Source organism: Nicotiana tabacum, chromosome 24 (assembly GCF_000715075.1).
Source record: "Nicotiana tabacum cultivar K326 chromosome 24, ASM71507v2, whole genome shotgun sequence".
Taxonomy (NCBI): Eukaryota; Viridiplantae; Streptophyta; class Magnoliopsida; order Solanales; family Solanaceae; genus Nicotiana; species Nicotiana tabacum.
Window position 1 is genome coordinate 106,088,183 of NC_134103.1, and position 17,180 is coordinate 106,105,362.

Here is a 17,180-nt window from a genome sequence, read left to right on the forward strand (position 1 = left end):
TGCAGTTGCTTTATTTGAAGTTAAAACAATGCAGAACAAAGGAGTAGAAACTCAGAAAATCGTACGGAAATGCTGAGAGGAAGGAGTGCAATGTATAGCCAAAGTTGAGCGTTTTTCAGTTTTGTTGGTGTTTTTCGTTTTTCGTTCGTGTCTTTCTTCAACAGCTGCTGCACATATATATAGCAGCCAGCTTTGAAGATGAACGACCCTCCATCCTCCATGGTGGAGCATGCACTAGCTTGTTTGTGGAGCAAGCACTTGGCCATACACGGATTGGAAAATATCCCGTTACAAATGCGGATAATCTTACGTTAATATTTACTATTAACAAATAAATTTGGTCCAAAAAATTAATCAATCAATCGACCGAATCCGTAGCCGTAGCCGTAGCCGAGCGACGACGACGACGCGAGGCTTGCTTTCTTCTTTAACTCTTTAAGAGCTACAAGAAGAGCAATTATATATATACCCACCAAAAATCTTTTCTTCTTCCAATATGGGACAATGTCTCATTGTCAAGAGGGGAAAACTTAAAATTTTACTTAAAAAATTTTATTTACCTCCATTTCCCATTCACCCTCATTTTAAGACTATTTCATCTTAAATAATAAAAACCTCAACAGTAATGGTAAGGAATAATAGGGATAATCGTACTAAAAAGGTTATTAATCAGAAAGAAGCCCAACCAACTACTGTAAAAGAAATAGTTGCAATCAACCAAGGTGCAGGGCAGCAGGTACAAGTAGGAAATAAATTCGCAGTGTTGAAAGTTGAGGAAGTTGTGAATGATGATGTTAATGTGGTGCAAAAGCAGTTGCAAGCTAATGAGAATGCTGGTGCGGTTCAGAAGAATGGGGCAGATCCTCAGCCTAATAATCAATTGGCTCTAGTAGCAGATGGTAGTATTCGAAGTCCATTAAATAGTCCAGTTTCTACTGGAAAAACATTAAATCCAGCAGCTCCAAAATTCAATCCAATTTCTACTGGGATTGGGGTGTCAATCGAAGGTAACAAAGGTAGTGCAGGTATCAAAGAAAAGGAAAATATCGCTGCAAATAAGGAATCTACATCACAATGAGTACAAAGAACATTTGGTGATAATCTAGTTGTTTCCAATACATCTTGCCAAGAAATACCATTTCAAGACTCACTCGATGCAAATACTTTAATAAAAGAATCTGGAAAAATTCAGTTGGGTGAAGGCAAGTTATGGACTGATCAAATTGAGGAGGACTCAGAAGAAGGTGAATGTTTGGGAGATGAAGATGGTAGTGAAGATTTGGACATAGCTGAAGATGATCAAGATGGAGAAGAGGAACAAAGTATGAATGGACAAGGTTTACAAGCTGTGATAGCACATAATGAAAATCAACAGATTGTTGAAGCACCAAAAATGCCTGAAGGAGCAGAACAAAATCTGCAGATACAGAACACTGGCCTTAAATCCCCTGAAGCTACATTGAATCCTAATAAGATTAATGATCAATTGTTGAATTATCCTGGGGGCCCTACAGGGGATAAAAGTGGTATAGGTGATGGATCAAATTCTGATAAGAATGACAAACAAACAGGGTTGAGCCAAACTGTGCAACAGCAAATAAAGGAGCAGATCAAGCAAAATAAAGCAAACATTATTTCATTAGATGGTGCTGCAACAAAAACAAATGAAGGAAAAAATAATGCTGGCAAATCTTTGATCCCAAATCCCATTAAAAATTAACTGGCAGCTCAACAGAAGGATCAGTGTGATGAGGGCAATGTAGGAGGCAAGGGGAGAGATTATGATGAAGAGTCAGCAGCATAAAACTTTATGAACGTGGCAAGACAAGGCGATCTTTCTCCTAGAAAAATTGAGAAGAGCAAATCAGTTGGGAGGGGGAAGAAAAAACAGTCTAAAGAGAATCAAAGTGTAGTTCCATCGGTGGTTCAAACAAGAAGGACCCTATCTAAATCTCACAATCAATGATGAATGCTATAATTTGGAATGTGAGATCGGTGGATACAAAGAAAGTCTTTGAAAGGCTTTTTAATATGCAGAGGCGACATCATTTTCAATTCATTGGAATAATAGAACCAATGCAAAAATCAAGAAAGCTTGAAAGGTATAGGAGGCAGATTGGAATGTTACAAGCTTTTGCTAATATTTCAAATAAAATATGGGTATTTGTTGATGAAGATCATGGAGTCGATGTCATTATTAATATGGAACAACAGCTGACCTTAAAACTGACAAACATGGATACACGGATTTCTTTCATTGTTACGTTTGTCTACGAAAAATGTGATGCTACTGAACGAATCGAATTGTGGGACAGTTTATATTCACTTGCAAGTGACATGTCTCTTCCTTGGCTTGTGGGAAGGTATTTTAATGTTATTTGGGATGAGGAGGAAAAATTTGGTGGTCTGCCCGTACATATGAATGAAGTTCTTGACTTTAGAAATTGTGTGAATACATGCAACTTAATTGATCTTGGTTTTAAAGGGAGTATATACACTTGGTGGAATAGGCGAGGTGAAGATGACTGTATTTTTAAGAGACTCGACAGATGTTTAGTAATGTAGAATTTTAGCAGCTATTTGCAGGTTTGGAGATAACACACTTATTAAAGATTGGTTCAGATCACTGCCCGATGATGTTGAGTATCAATGCCTCGACAGTCCCAATTAAGAAAGCATTCAAATTTCTTAATTTTTGGACCAAACATGCATCATTCAAAGCTGTTGTGGCAGAGAATTGGACTGCTAATTTTCATGCTAACCCTTTTACTCTCTTCAATCACAAGCTTAAAAGGGTGAAGAAGGCACTTTCAATATGGAGCAGAGTTACATATGGAAATATTTTTCAAAATATTACTAGTTTGGAAGAGGTTGTATTAGTGCATGAAGCACAATTTGAATTAAATCCTTCTTACCAGAATAGGGAAAGGCTTATGAAAGTTCAAGCAGAGATGATAAAATATTTATCTTTGGAGGAGGAATTTTGAAAGCAAAAATCCGGAATGTCATGTTTTAAAGATAGAGACCGAAACACAAAGCTTTTTCATGCTCAAGTCAATGGAAGAAGGAAAAGGCTAGAGTTGAAGAGAATTCAAAATAGCGAGGGTAATTGGATAGATGATCATGTAGTTATGGCAGAGGAAGCTGTGAAAATTTTTAGTGCACAATTTCATGAAGACAAAGTTCCAAATGCATTTAGCATTCTTGATCATATTCCATACATGGTGAGTGATGAACAGAATGATAATCTCATGAGGCAGCCTACTAAAATTGAAGTGCAAGATGCTATTTTTGGGCTCAATGGGAACAGTGCAGGCGGGCCCGATGGTTTTACTGGTTGTTTCTTTCACACATGCTGGGATATAATTGGAGATGATGTATATGACATGGTTAGAGCCTTCTTCAGTGGGCAGAGTTTACCAAAGTTTGTGATGCACACTAATTTGGTTTTATTACCTAAGAAGAAAGAAGTTAATACCTTTTCTGATATGCGACCAATTAGCCTTAGCAATTTCATAAATAAATTTTCTCGAGGGTTATTCATGAGAGGCTAGCTAATTTGCTTCCTAATCTAATATCAGATGAGCAGACAGGCTTTGTTAAGGGGAGAAGTATTATCGAGAATGTGTTGTTAACGGAATAAATAGTCACAGACTTTATATTGAGGACTAAAGCAGGTCCTAATGTGGTAATAAAGCTAGATATGACGAAAGCTTATGAACGACTATCTTGGCTATTCTTGACTAAGGTATTGAGGAAGATGGGATTTGGAGAGAGGTTTATAGGTTTGGTGTTTGGAATCATATCAAACAAGTGGTATTCAGTGTTGTTAAATGGTCAGCCATATGGTTTTTTCAAATCATCAAGAGGAGTGAAGCAAGGATATCCTTTATCCCCGACTCTATTCATCTTAGCATCTGAAGCTTTATCTAGAGGTTTGAATGCCTTACATTCGAATCTATATTTTTGCGGATTTGGGTTGCCTAAATGGAGTCCTAAAATTAACCATCTTGTATATGCCGACGACACTATTATTTTCTCTTCCTCTGATGCAACCTCTTTGCGATTGGTAATGGAAGTTTTATCTGCCTACGAATCTGCATCGGGACAGCTTATAAATACGTCAAAATCTGTTGTATACTTGCACCATTCTGCTCCTGTGGAGGTAGTAAATATAGTGGAGAGGATAATTGGGTTTACCAGACAATATTTTCCATTTACTTACCTTGGGTGTCCTATTTTTTATACTAGAAGAAAGATGGATCATTATCAAGGCTTACTCACTAAAGTCATGGACAAGCTACAAGCGTGGAAAGGTAAGTTGCTCCCAATTGGAGGTCGAACCATTTTGATCAAACATGTCTTGGAATTTATGCCAATTCACTTGCTTTCAGCAGTGAATCCCCCTCCCTATGTTATAAATAAATTACATAAGATGTTTGCCCAGTTTTTCTGGAGTAGTGTTGTAGGTGAAAAGAGTAGACATTGGACCTCTTGGGCTAAATTGTGTCTTCCATGTGATGAGGGAGGGGTGAGCTTTAGATCGCTTCACGATGTCTCCAAATCTTTATTTTGTAAGCTATGGTGGAATTTTAGAACGAAACCTAGCTTATGGAGTTCCTTCATGAGTCAAAAGTATTGCAAAAAATTAAATCCTATTATTGTTCCTTGGCGTGATGGATCTCATATATGGAGGAAAATGTTATAATGTAGGGATCTTATCGAACATCAAATTGGATGACATCTAAAAATGGGATCGTTGCTCTTTTGGTATGAAAACTGGACAGGGCTTGGAGCACTATATTTCATCGTACCTCCAGATTTTGTCATTGATGATCCAATCAATAATGTGTATGAGATGGTGCAGGATGGTGTATGGGATTTAGACAGATTAATGGAGGTCCTTCCTGAAGATTATGCAGTGCATATAATGGAAAACATTAAGCCTCCAGTTCCTACTAAAATCTTAGACAAACCATACTGTAAATTGGAAACTAGAGGGGAACTTAGCGTGAAATCTGCCTGGGAGTATCTAAGGAGAAGGAATGAACCTGCACTGGCCTACAGTAAAATATGGGTAAAAGGATTGCCTTTTAAAATATCCTTCTTCTTGTGGAAGGTTTGGAAAGCAAAATTGCCTTTAGATGATTGGATGAGACGACTGGGATACTTCATGCCATCGAAATACTGGTGTTGTGCTCAACCAGATCAAGAGTCACTGCTGCATATTTTCTTTACATCAGCTGCAGCAACTAGAGTATGGACTTATTGCCTAATGAATGCAGGGATCGGCATGGAAGGTTTGACATTGCACCAAGCGATTGTAAAATATAACGACCCGACTGGTCGTTTCAAGAATTTAAGTCCCGTTCGGCGGCATAAGGCCCGGAGAAGCTTCGTATTATGCGTATTGACTTGCGTGCATGGTTGAATTCCGTTACCGGATGATTCAGAGTGATTTTGGACACTTGGTCCCTAAAAAGGAAGCTTAAGTCTTAGGATTTTGACCGTAGTCGGAACTGTGTGAAGACGACTTCAGAATGGAGTTTCGTGGATTCGGTTAGCTCCGAAAAATTATTTGGAGGTCCGTAGTGGAATTAAGCTTGCAATGGCGAAACTCAAAATTTTGAAAAATTTAACCGGGGGGTTGACTTTTTGATATCGGGGTAGGAATCTGATTCCAGAAGTTGGAGTAGGTCCGTAATGTCGAATGTGACTTGTGTGCAAAATTTGAGGTCAATCGGACGTGATTTGATAGGTTTCGGCATAGATGGTAGAAGTTGAAGTTTCAAAGTTCATTAAGTTTGAATTAGGGTGCGATTCATGATTTTGATATTGTTTAATGTGATTTGAGGCTTCGAGCAGGTCCGTGTTTTGTTATGGGACAGGCTGGTATGATTGGACGAGGTCCCGAGGGGCTCGGGTGTGTGTCGGGGTGATTTCGGACCAAATTGGAGTTGTTTGAACTGTTGTTGCTGAAGTCTGGTTTCCTTCTTCGCGAACGCGAAGGGAGTCCCGCATTCGCGAAGGGGAATTTGAGGGGGGCTGGTGGTTGGCCTTCGCGAACACGAAGCAGGGGACGCGAACGCGAAGAAGGAACTGGGTAACCCTTCGTGAACACGGCCAAGGCAACGCGAACGCGAAGAAGAAAGGAAGAGTATGGCTTGAGGTCGTTTGGCCTTCGCGGACGCGAAGCGTGGAACGCGAACGCGAACGCGAATGAGCTGGTCAGTTGGTCATCGCGAACGCGACGAGGAGTTCGCGAACGCGAAGAGGAAATGATGGGGCAGAAACAATTGGCCTTCGCGAATGCGATGAAGGATTTGAGGCAGTTGGGTTTTGGCCTTCGCGAACGCGAAGCAATGGTCACAAACGCGAAGAAGGCCTATCTGGGCAGAATTAAAAGTTTCAAAAACGGGGGTTTGAGTTCATAACTCAAAATCTAATTGGGAGCTCGGTACAAGGCGATTTTTGGAGAGATTCTTGCGTGGGTATTTGGGGTAAGTGATTCTTATCCAGTTTTGATTAATTTCCATGATTATGTCTTTGAATCCATCATTTAATTCGGATTTAATGGAGGAAAAATCATTTTTTTATAAAATCTTCCAAAAACAAAAATTTAAGATTTGGAAGTCGAGTTGTTATTGAAATTCGATAAAATTGGTATAGTTGAACTCGTATCGGAATGGGTGTTCGGATTTTATAAAAATTATGTCGGGTTCCGAGGGGCGGGTCCCGCGTTGATTTTTGTTGACTCTTTGGAATAAAATTTTAAGTCGACGTATTAATATCCGGAATTATTTCCGATGAATTTTAATGAAGTTATACAATTAATTTGGATAGATTTGAGCGGTCCGAAGGTCAATTCAAGCAAGAAGGCGATTTTGGAATATCGGCATAACTTCAAAGAGGTAAGTGTCTTACTTAACCTCGAGTGGAAAAATTATCCCTTAGGCATCGAGTCTTATGTGCCATTTGTGAAATGTGAAAAGTCGTGTACGCGAGGTGACAAGTACGTACTCGGCTTATATGTGTAAATTTTTATTGAGTTAAAGTCTTGAACATATTGTGTGATAAATTGGGTAATTATTGGTATATATTTAATCATCTATTTATCGAGCCTAAATCCTTGTTATTGTTGAATCTGTTGTTATATGACAATTTGATGTGATTGTTACTTGATTATTTATGTGATTCCGTGAATTTGTTGGTTTGATAATTATTGGAATTGAATTTCATTATAGATTTTTTCTCTACAAATAATTAATTAAATGAGCTTAAGAAGAGGTGTTTATATAATTATTAAAAATTTGAATTCAATGAAAACTTTGCTTTATGTTGAGTAATTTTTATCTCTATTGGTTGTTTTGGGGTGTTGTACACATTGTGTGGAGCTTTTGGCTATTTGTTGTGAAATTAATCGATTTTGTTATATCCTTGGAATTTGTTGTGGCCATTGAGCAAACTGTAATGTGAATTGATTTTGTTATGTTGCCGTGATAATTTATCGTGTAAATTGTTGTGTTGTGTGAATTATTATTTTGAGGATATAAGGGTGGCATTTCACCGTTGATATTATGTGGGTATAAGAGTGGCATTTCACTATTGTTGTGTTTGTTGGAATATTGGCTAAAGGAGCGATAAGGGTGGCAATAGGAGCGATAAGGGTGGCTATTGATATTGTCTGGGCGGAGCGATAAGGGTGGCTATAGGAGCGATAAGGGTGGCAATAGGAGCGATAAGGGTGGCTATTGTCAGGGACGATATGTGATGATGTGAGGTTGTGGTGTTGACAATTTTCATGTGATGTTGTGATTTTCTTGTATTTATTTTTACACCTTGTGCAATTTGTCTTGTTGTTGGTAAAATTGATAACAATCTGATTTATGTTGAAATTGAGAGCCCGTGGCTATGATCAGGAGGATTATAAAATGAAATGTGGGCACGAGGTGCCATGAGTAAATAATGAGGATATTTGGCACGTGAATTGTCCGTGCAGTTGAGATATGAAATGTGGGCACGAGGTGCTGTGATGAAATGATAATGATATTTGGCACGTGAGTTGTCCGTGCAGTTGTGATATGAAATGAGGGCACGAGGTGCCGGAAAAATATGATGATTTAATTATGGGCACGAGGTGCCGTGGAAGCATGAAAAATGGGTTGAGACCCTTGTTTACGGAAAATATGAAAATGGGTTGAGACCCGTATTTTTATGATTTTAAAATGAGGTGTCACATGGTGACTTTTAATTGAAATAATTATATTCAAAATATTTATTTGGAAGGATTTTTATTCAAAAAGAATTATATGAAAGAATTGTATTTGAAAGATATTTATTTAAGGAAATTATATTTGAAGATATTTATTGAAAGAATTTTATATTAGAAAGATGTTTATTTGAGGAAATTATATTTGAAAAAGAGTTTTATTCGTAAGAATTATGTGTGAAAGATATTTAATTGAAGAACTTGATTTAACTGGGTGTAAATGTATTTATCAATTGTTGAGCGATATTAATGGTGATTTCATTGTCTTACTGTGCACATCACTGGTTGTTTTATGTTGCCCTTATTGTTATTTGTTTCCTATTATTTTGTATATTATATTGCACAAGTTATTAGACTAGTGAGTGTCTTGACTGTACCTCGTCTCTACTCCACTGAGGTTAGTCTTGGTACTTACTGGGTACCGACCATGGTATACTCATACTACACTTCTGCACATTTTTGTGCAGAGCCAGGTATTTGGAGACATCGGACTTGAGCAGAGTTAAAGCGGGATCGTAAGGATTCAAGGTAGAGCTGTTTAATCGTCGCAGTCCCTTGGAGTCTTTTTATTTCATTGTACTGTTAATTTGAAATCAAACAGTATTGTATATTCGGTCCTCGTGATCATTCCATGTATCCAGTTAGAGTTCGTGACTCAATACTACCAGTCTTGGGAGGTTGTATATGGTAATTATTTCCACTGTTAGTTTCAAAAAAAATAGCTTCAAAATGTAATTGAAATCGGCTTACCTAGTCTTAGAGACTAGGTGCCATCACGACGCCTGTGGTAGAATTTTGGGTTGGGACATAAAATGTTGGACATTAAAGGTGATACCACGACTGCAACCAATCATGCAAGCATTACCAGGTATCATAGTATGGGAGTTGTGGAAAAGAAGAAATAGTTACAAATATGGTGATGTAGTAACAATCAGTAGAGTGATATCAAATTTCTACTACATTACAGTCTCTTGTCAAACTAAGGAAGCCTGCGATGCAAAACGTGCCTCACAAATGGCCTGACTTGATTCGAAAAATGGAGCAATATACACCAGATTTGAAGGTCACAAAAGTTATATGGGAGTGCCCTATTGAGGGATGGATCAAGGTAAATACTGATGGAGCGAGCAAGGGAAGCTCAGAAAGAAGTTCTATAGGATTTGTAGTGAGAGATGAGGAAGGAGATGTTATATATGTACTAGGTAAGGAGATCCCTCATGCTACAAATAATGAGGCAGAAGCCTTAGCAATTGTCGATGCATTGAAATATTGTGTGGAGCAGGGTTTCACACAAATCATTCTACAAAATGATTCTATGCTCATGAAGAATGTATTAAAAGGGAAGTGGGTGACTCCATGGAATATAAGTGAATATATGGAGGAGAGCAGAAATATTATGGAAGGGTTCAATGTAAGAATATCTCACATTGTAAGGGAGGGTAACAACTTAGTAGACCACTTAGCCAACTATGCTTTAGATATTGGAGATATTGAGGCTTCTTGTTTTGCACAGCTTGATTCACAAGGTCGAAAAATTATGAATTCTGATAAATCACGATGTCCATATATGAGGGTGAAGGCTGCCAGAAATTAGTGATGATGCAGAGGGATTTCAAAAGAAGGAGAAAAGATCAAATGAAAATCTATGATCAAATCTTTAGGGAGGAGATCATAGTGCAGTGTTTTTGGACTAACATTATTTTCTTTTTTGCAGGGAATGCTACTGTAAACATGCCTCGCCAGTTGACTAACCTTCTATGGGTGGTATTAGCACTACGTGCTCATTCCTAGGAAGGAAAGCCAATGGTGAGCACAAGCATGAGAGCAAAGACAGAATTCAGTGGTCTAGGGAAGGCACAATGTGTACGGAACTTCAATCATCGAAAGATTATTGTCATTAAGTACTACCATAGACTCCGAGATCCTAAACTAATCATGAGTAATTGGCACATAAAAGTACAGAGAAGGAACACTCAAAGCTGGAGGCACAAGAGAAGACTACCCAGTTTTTTGGCATGGGGCAGTGTCGTTTTTTGGCAGCATAAATTGGGAAATATGAAGATACGCATAAGCAAGAAAACAAAATTCAGATGGATATACTGTTGCACTACTCGACTGCCCAGAAAATTTTGTTGGGCAACTACAACAATTTGGATATCAAATAACGGATCAATAGGGGTGCTTTGGAGCATGAATTAGGTACAAGACTTAAGCAACATAGGGGTGCTTGCAACTATCTGCAATATGATACATTCAAAGGATGACAACATTCAGAAGCTACACATGATGCCCAGTTTTTCATGGACGAGTCAGCGTTTTTCAATTGATCATAGGGACGAAATGCTTTATACCAATTGGAACAGATCATCAGTTCCATCAACTATCATATACAAAGAACACAATCTGGGAGGAAAGTCATATTTTCATAAATGGATCATACACAAACAACGCACGCAAACATGCACAATCAAGAATAACTGTTGCTGGGCAGTGCTAGTTGCTGCTGGACAGTGCTTTTGGAGATTTCATTACGCAACACCAATGGAATGCAGATTCTATGTGAACAGGAGGCATCGGTTACCAGTTGATATGGGTTATAAAAATAATGAGAATTACATCTGCAAGGATCATAATGCCAAACAAGTGCGCGCAAATGCAGAAAATGACTACAATTGTAATACTTTAGTGTTTATATATGTTTTACGTTTCATATTATATTTTTATACTAGATCACAATGTGATATCAATTTTGGGAATCATAAACCCAAAATTGGTAATAGGATCTATGTAAGTGTCAATTTATATCTCTTTCATCATGTAAGACCATCTGACATTTTATTTTGTTTTTTTTGGATTTTTTGGATTTATTTATATAAAAAACTAGCCCTAGGCACTTGTCTAGTGGATTGCCAAAAAAATATATAAAAATAATAATAATAATTGTGCCTTGACATGAAACCTTTCCTTATGATATGTTTTGAGGGTCTTTGTCTGACCATATATATTGTCGTTCTTAGATCGATGGATTTCATATTTGGGGCATTGTGACATTTTAAGCCTTCATTGGATTTCTTTTATATGGATTCACTGGACATGGTAGATTTTACTGGCCCGGAGCAATTTGAGCTTCGGATGATAGTTGTGATATATAACGTTCTGCAAAATCATGTTTAATAGAGTAAAAATAATTTAATGATGTATACTAGTGATCCTTTCTATGGTGGCTCTATGCCTAAGTTATGGTGTCAAATGCACTGTATAATCAATTGTAAACTAAACATAATTAATGTTGGCGATTGTGATTTAATTATGCCCTATACAAAAAACTTATGTACATGAAATCGTCGAGAGAATCAACCTTTTACTTGAAAATTATAGTTGATTAATAAATGTCAAATGCAATCGTAAAAAAAACTGCTTATTTCACCTAGATACAGCTCTAATGATAATACAGGATGAGCAGGGGATCCATGTAGTAAGAGTTTTAAATAATTAACTTAAGAGCTTCTTGACCTCTTGTAGAATTATAGAGGCCAGTGTTATGAAATCTCTACTATAGCTATGAAAGGAGCATATAATTTTATATGGTCATCATCTCCATTATCTATTTTTATTATGCAACTTAAAGAGCAATTTCATTCAAACCCATAAATTTTTCAACTCACATTAAACAAACTACTATCATTTTACTATTTATTAAATTTTGAACGTCAGTGTATGAATCTCGAGGCAAGAATCTACTGGATCTTTATACAAATAGCCAGTTGAATTCATTGTTTGCTTTTGTTTTAGCCAGTATATATAGATTTTATACTGATTCTACAAGGTTATAGGTATATTATGCATCTAATTATGCGAAAAATCTACACTGTATGGCCTCCACCAAAAATAATAAGCAGGCAATATATATTTTATATATTATATATAGATAAACATATATTTTTATATATTTAGCTAGCGACTGTAATTATTTTTGATCGACCAACCTGATCTATTAAAATCCCTTAACTATTGAAGAATTAACACAAATAGTCGTCCACCTAATATATTAAACTAAAAATAGCCGACGTATGTATATATCACACTGTAAGCAACTAGACAGACATTTCGTGGACTCATTGCCAAAGGGAGAAATAAAAGAGTTTAGAATCTCAATTGTATTGCCGCTAAGAACAAAAAGGAAATTAATTTATATTAATTAGTTACGAAAAATAGCTGAAAAGCTTATACCGCTCACTGTCATGGCACTCATAATACAAGAATGACCGTCAGTCAATTCATTAAACTGAACAATTAGAACTAAAATATCAAGCAACACCTAAACAACAATGACGGGTTCTATTTGCTCATAGCAATTCTATAGCATTCTCACGGTTTTCTGCAACGATCCGACCGGTCGTTTTGCTTTCCAGATCCCCATTTTCCTAAATAAGACTCCCCGTATGTGCTTTTACTATTTTATAACTTACGGGGATGGTTAGTTCGGGTTTGAAAGAGTTCGGGTTAAAATCGAAACACTTAGTTCCTTAATATTGGCTTAAAAGGGTTAAGTTTGACTTGGGTCAATATTTTTAGTAAACGGCCTCGGAACAAGAATTTGACGGTCCCAATAGGTTCGTATGATAATTTTGGACTTGGAGCGTATATTCGAATCGGGTTTCGGATGACCCGGGAGCGTTTCGGCGCTTAATATTGGAAGTTGGCGCATTGAAGGGTTTTCAAGTTCTTTAAATTTGGTTTGAAGTAGGATTTAGTGTTATCGAGGTCCGATTGGGATTCTGAGCCTCGGAATAGTTTTGTATGGTAATTTGTGACACTTGCATGCAAAATTTGGTGTCATTCCGAGTAGTTTATGTATGATCCAGCGCGTTCAGAGCAAGTTGGTAGAACTTGAAGTTCATAAGTTGATTCTATTTGGTTTTGGAGTGTGATTCTTAATTTTGATGTTGTTTTACGCATTCCAAGGGATCGAGTGAGTCCGCTTTATGTTTACGAATTTGTTGGTATATTTGGTCGAGGCCCCGGGACCCCCGTGTAGGATTCGGAGGGGTTGACGGAGCTTGATTGCTCTTTGGAGAAGAGCTGAAGGTGGCTGGCATCTGGTGCATTCGCACCTGCTGTGGGAATGGCCGCAGGAGAGGCACCGCATGTGTGGCATCTCGTTCGCAGAAGCGGAATGAAGGGGAGTCAGCGAGGTCCGCAGAAGCGAAGGACTTCAAGTGAACTCGCTCTTGCGATGAAGGGGTCCGCAGATCGGAGAGAGACAACCTGGCCATGGTCGCAGGTGCGCGAGGCGAGCCGCAGAAGCGGGCTCGCAGATGCGAGACTTGGCCGCAGGTGCGGCTGGTCGTGGCTCATGCGTGTTCCTCATATGCGGACAATCGACCGCAGGAGCGGAGATTCTTCTGCAGGTGCGAAAATCGCTGGGAGGCAGTGAAGTGCATTTATATCGGGACTTAGGCTATTTTGGCTCATTTCTTTCATCTCTTGGGCGATTTTGGAGCTCTTTGAAGAGGAGTTTTTACCTAGCACTTTGAGGTAAGTAATTTCTAAATATGATGAGTTTAATACATGCATTTTGGGTAGATTCTTAGCACATAAAGTGTAAAAATTGTGGGTTTAGTTGAAAAACCTATGTTTTGATAAAAATGAGATTTAACCATGAAAATGATTATGGAATTTGGTAAAAATTATATATTTGAGTTCGTGAGGTCATGGGTAACATTTATCTTCGAAAATTCTCAAAATTCGAGCACGTTGGCCCGGGGGTGAGTTTGAGGAATCTTCCAATTTGGGTTGGGTAATTACTATAATAGCTAAATTATTAACTTTTGAGTGTATATTGATTAATTTATATAATATTTGGCTAGCTTTGGATTGTTCGGCACCAAATTGAGGCCTTAGAGTGAATTTGTGGGCCGGAAAGTGAGCTTTGAGACGAGGTAAGTCTCTTGCCTAATCTTGTAAGAGGAAATTTACACCATAGGTGCTTTAAATTACTATTTACTTCTAATTGTGGGGGCTACGCACACACGAGGTGATGAGAGTCCGTGTAGTTTTAGGACCCAAACCATGAAATACTTGTATTGTTTGCACTCTACTTGTTAATTTAAGTACCTAAATTATATTGAAACTTGATAAAGGATTCATTAAGACCGAATTTCAATTACTTTGAGTTTTGGCGGGTTACTTGAACGTTAATGGAAATTGTGCTTCCATGTATATTAGTCTTGTAATAGCTTTAAATCGGATGTTCTGAGTATTCTCTCTTCTTATGGAGCAGGCCGAACGCCTCGGCAGTATAATAGATGCATCTATGGTTCGTGACGCTCGACCCTCGGCAGTGTACATATTATTCTGGATCGGATCGTACGACCTCAACATAAATCGTGCGTTTTAATGCTTGGAGCCCAAATACACTTAATATTATTTTTATGAATTGAGGGGTTTTAACTTATTTATTGGCCCGAATTTTATCTAGAGTTAGTATGTGTTAGTTGAAGATTTTTTAGGGATTTACTATCAGTTAAAGAATTATTTATTCACTGCTTGCTAATGTGTTATTATTATTATTATTCACATATCTCATGCCATTTAAAATTCGTGTATTTTATTGTTGGCCCATAATAAGTGTCGATGTCGACCCCTCGTCACTACTTCATCGAGGTTATACTGGATACTTACTGGGTACATGTTATTTATGTACTCACGCTACACTTCTGCACTAATCGTGCATGATCTGAGGCAGGTGCATCTGGCGGTCATTCAGGCGCGTACCCCCACTACCTAGAGACTTAGTGGTGAGCTTCTCTCTATGCCCATTCTGCAGTGCCCAGAGTCTCACTTTTGTATTTACTTTCTGTCTACTCTATTTCAGACAGTAGCTTAGTATTTTGTATATTCTACTAGTCACTAAAAAACGTGTGACATAGGGTTTTGGAAACATGCTAGTAGACATTTGATGGTTTTTGGGTATTTATATCACTGTACTTGCTCCTTTATGAGCTTACGCTTACTTTATTAAATTTTTCACTTCTCATTTGCTTAATAAATACAAATCAACTACTTTAAAATTATTAAAAAGAATAAATACATGGCTAGTTCACGCGTTGGCTTGCCTAACCGCGACGTTGGGCGTCATCACGGCCTATAGGAGAAATTGGGTCGTGACAACATGGTATTAGAGCACTAGGTTCACGTAGGTCTCACAAGTTATGGGCAGGCCTAATAGAGTCTTGCGGATCGGTGTAGAGATGTCCACACTTATCTTCGAGAGGCTATAAGCTGTTAGGAAACCACTCTTTCTTCATCTCTTATCGTGCAATTGATGTTGTGCTAAGTGTATTTCTCTTATTCTCTCACAGATGGTGAGAACGCGAGCGGCAGATCTACCCGACCATGGAGGAGCTGCTCCCCATATTGCTAGAGGCCGAGGGAGGGCTCCATCCGTGGCAGAGGACAAGGGCATCCTATAGTTGCTCCAGTTATGCCACCAGTGGATCCAGTGGAGGATTCTGCTATTGAGGAGCAGGGCGAGGTACTTGCAGCGGAGCCAGCCCCAGTGGATTTCATGTCCGCACCAGGATTCCAGGAGGTCATGGGCTGTATGCTGCGATTTATGGATTCTTTGACTCATGCTGATTTATTTCCAGTAGACCCAGCCACATCTCAGGTGGTAGGGGGAGCACAAACCCCTACCGCTCAGGCTCCAGGGCATGCGGTTGTCGTATATCAGACCCCGGGTGCACTACCCGTGGGCAGAGCTCAGCCAGTTATAGCGGCTATACCAGAGCCCAGACCAGCTGTAGCCGGCGAGCCTCAAAAGCTATTGGATAGATGGACCAGGCTACATTATCATGTCTTTGGAGGTGAGCGACATGAGGACCCCACTACTTTATTGATCGTTGCAGGGACAAACTGCACAACATGAGGATATTGGAGTGGAGTCCCACGGGGTGGACTTTACTACCTTTCAGCTAGAGGATAGGGCCTGTAGATGGTGGAAGTCATATCTTCTCGGCAGACCAGCAGGTTCTCCTCCCTTGACTTGGGACCAGTTCACACGCCTCTTCCTGGATAGATATATTCCACCCTCTCATAGGGAAGAGTTGCGATTTTAGTTCGAGAAGCTCCAGCAGGGCCATATGTCAGTGACCGTCTATGAGGCGAGATTCTCTAAGTTTTTTCGCTATGCACTTATGATACTTCCTACCGATGCAGAGAGAGTGCGGAGGTTCGTTGCAGCTTTGCACTCTTGTATCCAGGCCACTATGGCCTGAGAGGTTAAGATGGGGACTTCGTATGAGCTGGTTGTAGAGATAGCTCGGAGGATCGAGGGTGTTCATTAGCGGAGTCGAGAGCATGTGACGAGGGACAAGTGGTTTCGATATTTTGGAGGGTTCAGTGGTGCTCCGGCTGGGGGCATAGGTCAGTTTGTGAGGGGTCAGTCTAGCAGGCCCACATATCCAGCATCGCTACCTCCTTGGGTTACTCTAGTGCGTCCCTATTTCAGCACCATTCTAGAGATCTCCTACCATTCACTAGCTATTGAGGGCTCCTCCAGTGGGCTTTCTGGTCATCAGGATCAAACTTCAAGTCAGCAGTCCACCGTATCGAGAGGTTGTTTCAAGTGTGGGGATCTTAGTCATGTGAGGAGGTTTTGCCCTAGGCTTTAGGGCAAGGTAGTACAGCAGGGCCAGTAGCCTATGATTACAGCACCAGTTGCCACACCAGTCGTCCGGCCGCCCAGAGGTGGAGGGCAGGTAGGTAGGGGTCGTCCTAGAGGTGGAGTTCAGTCAGGTGGCGCTCTATCCAGGTTCTATGCCTTTTCGGCCAGACCAGATGCAGTAGCCTCGGATGTCGTGATCACATGTATTATTTCTGTCTGATGTAGGGAGCTTCGGTGCTATTT

General features: G+C 39.2%; 1 protein-coding gene across 1 annotated transcript; it reads left to right on the forward strand.

Annotated features, from left to right (window-relative positions):
- Positions 1 to 3,703: 3,703 nt before the first annotated feature.
- Positions 3,704 to 9,863, forward strand: LOC142178373 (uncharacterized). Its single transcript, XM_075247714.1, has 3 exons — positions 3,704 to 4,316; positions 4,788 to 5,323; positions 9,237 to 9,863. Exons 1-3 carry the CDS (start codon positions 3,704 to 3,706, stop codon positions 9,861 to 9,863), a joined length of 1,776 nt encoding a protein of 591 aa, XP_075103815.1.
- The last annotated feature ends 7,317 nt before the right edge of the window (positions 9,864 to 17,180 follow it).

Coding starts and splice junctions, on each gene's coding strand:
- LOC142178373 (XM_075247714.1), top strand. CDS start 3,704: ATGACGAAAGCTTATGAACGACTATCTTGGCTATTCTTGACTAAGGTA. Junction 4,317..4,787: donor CAAGCTACAAGCGTGGAAAG/GTAAGTTGCTCC, acceptor AAAACTGGACAG/GGCTTGGAGCACTATATTTC. Junction 5,324..9,236: donor TGACATTGCACCAAGCGATT/GTAAAATATAAC, acceptor ACTACATTACAG/TCTCTTGTCAAACTAAGGAA.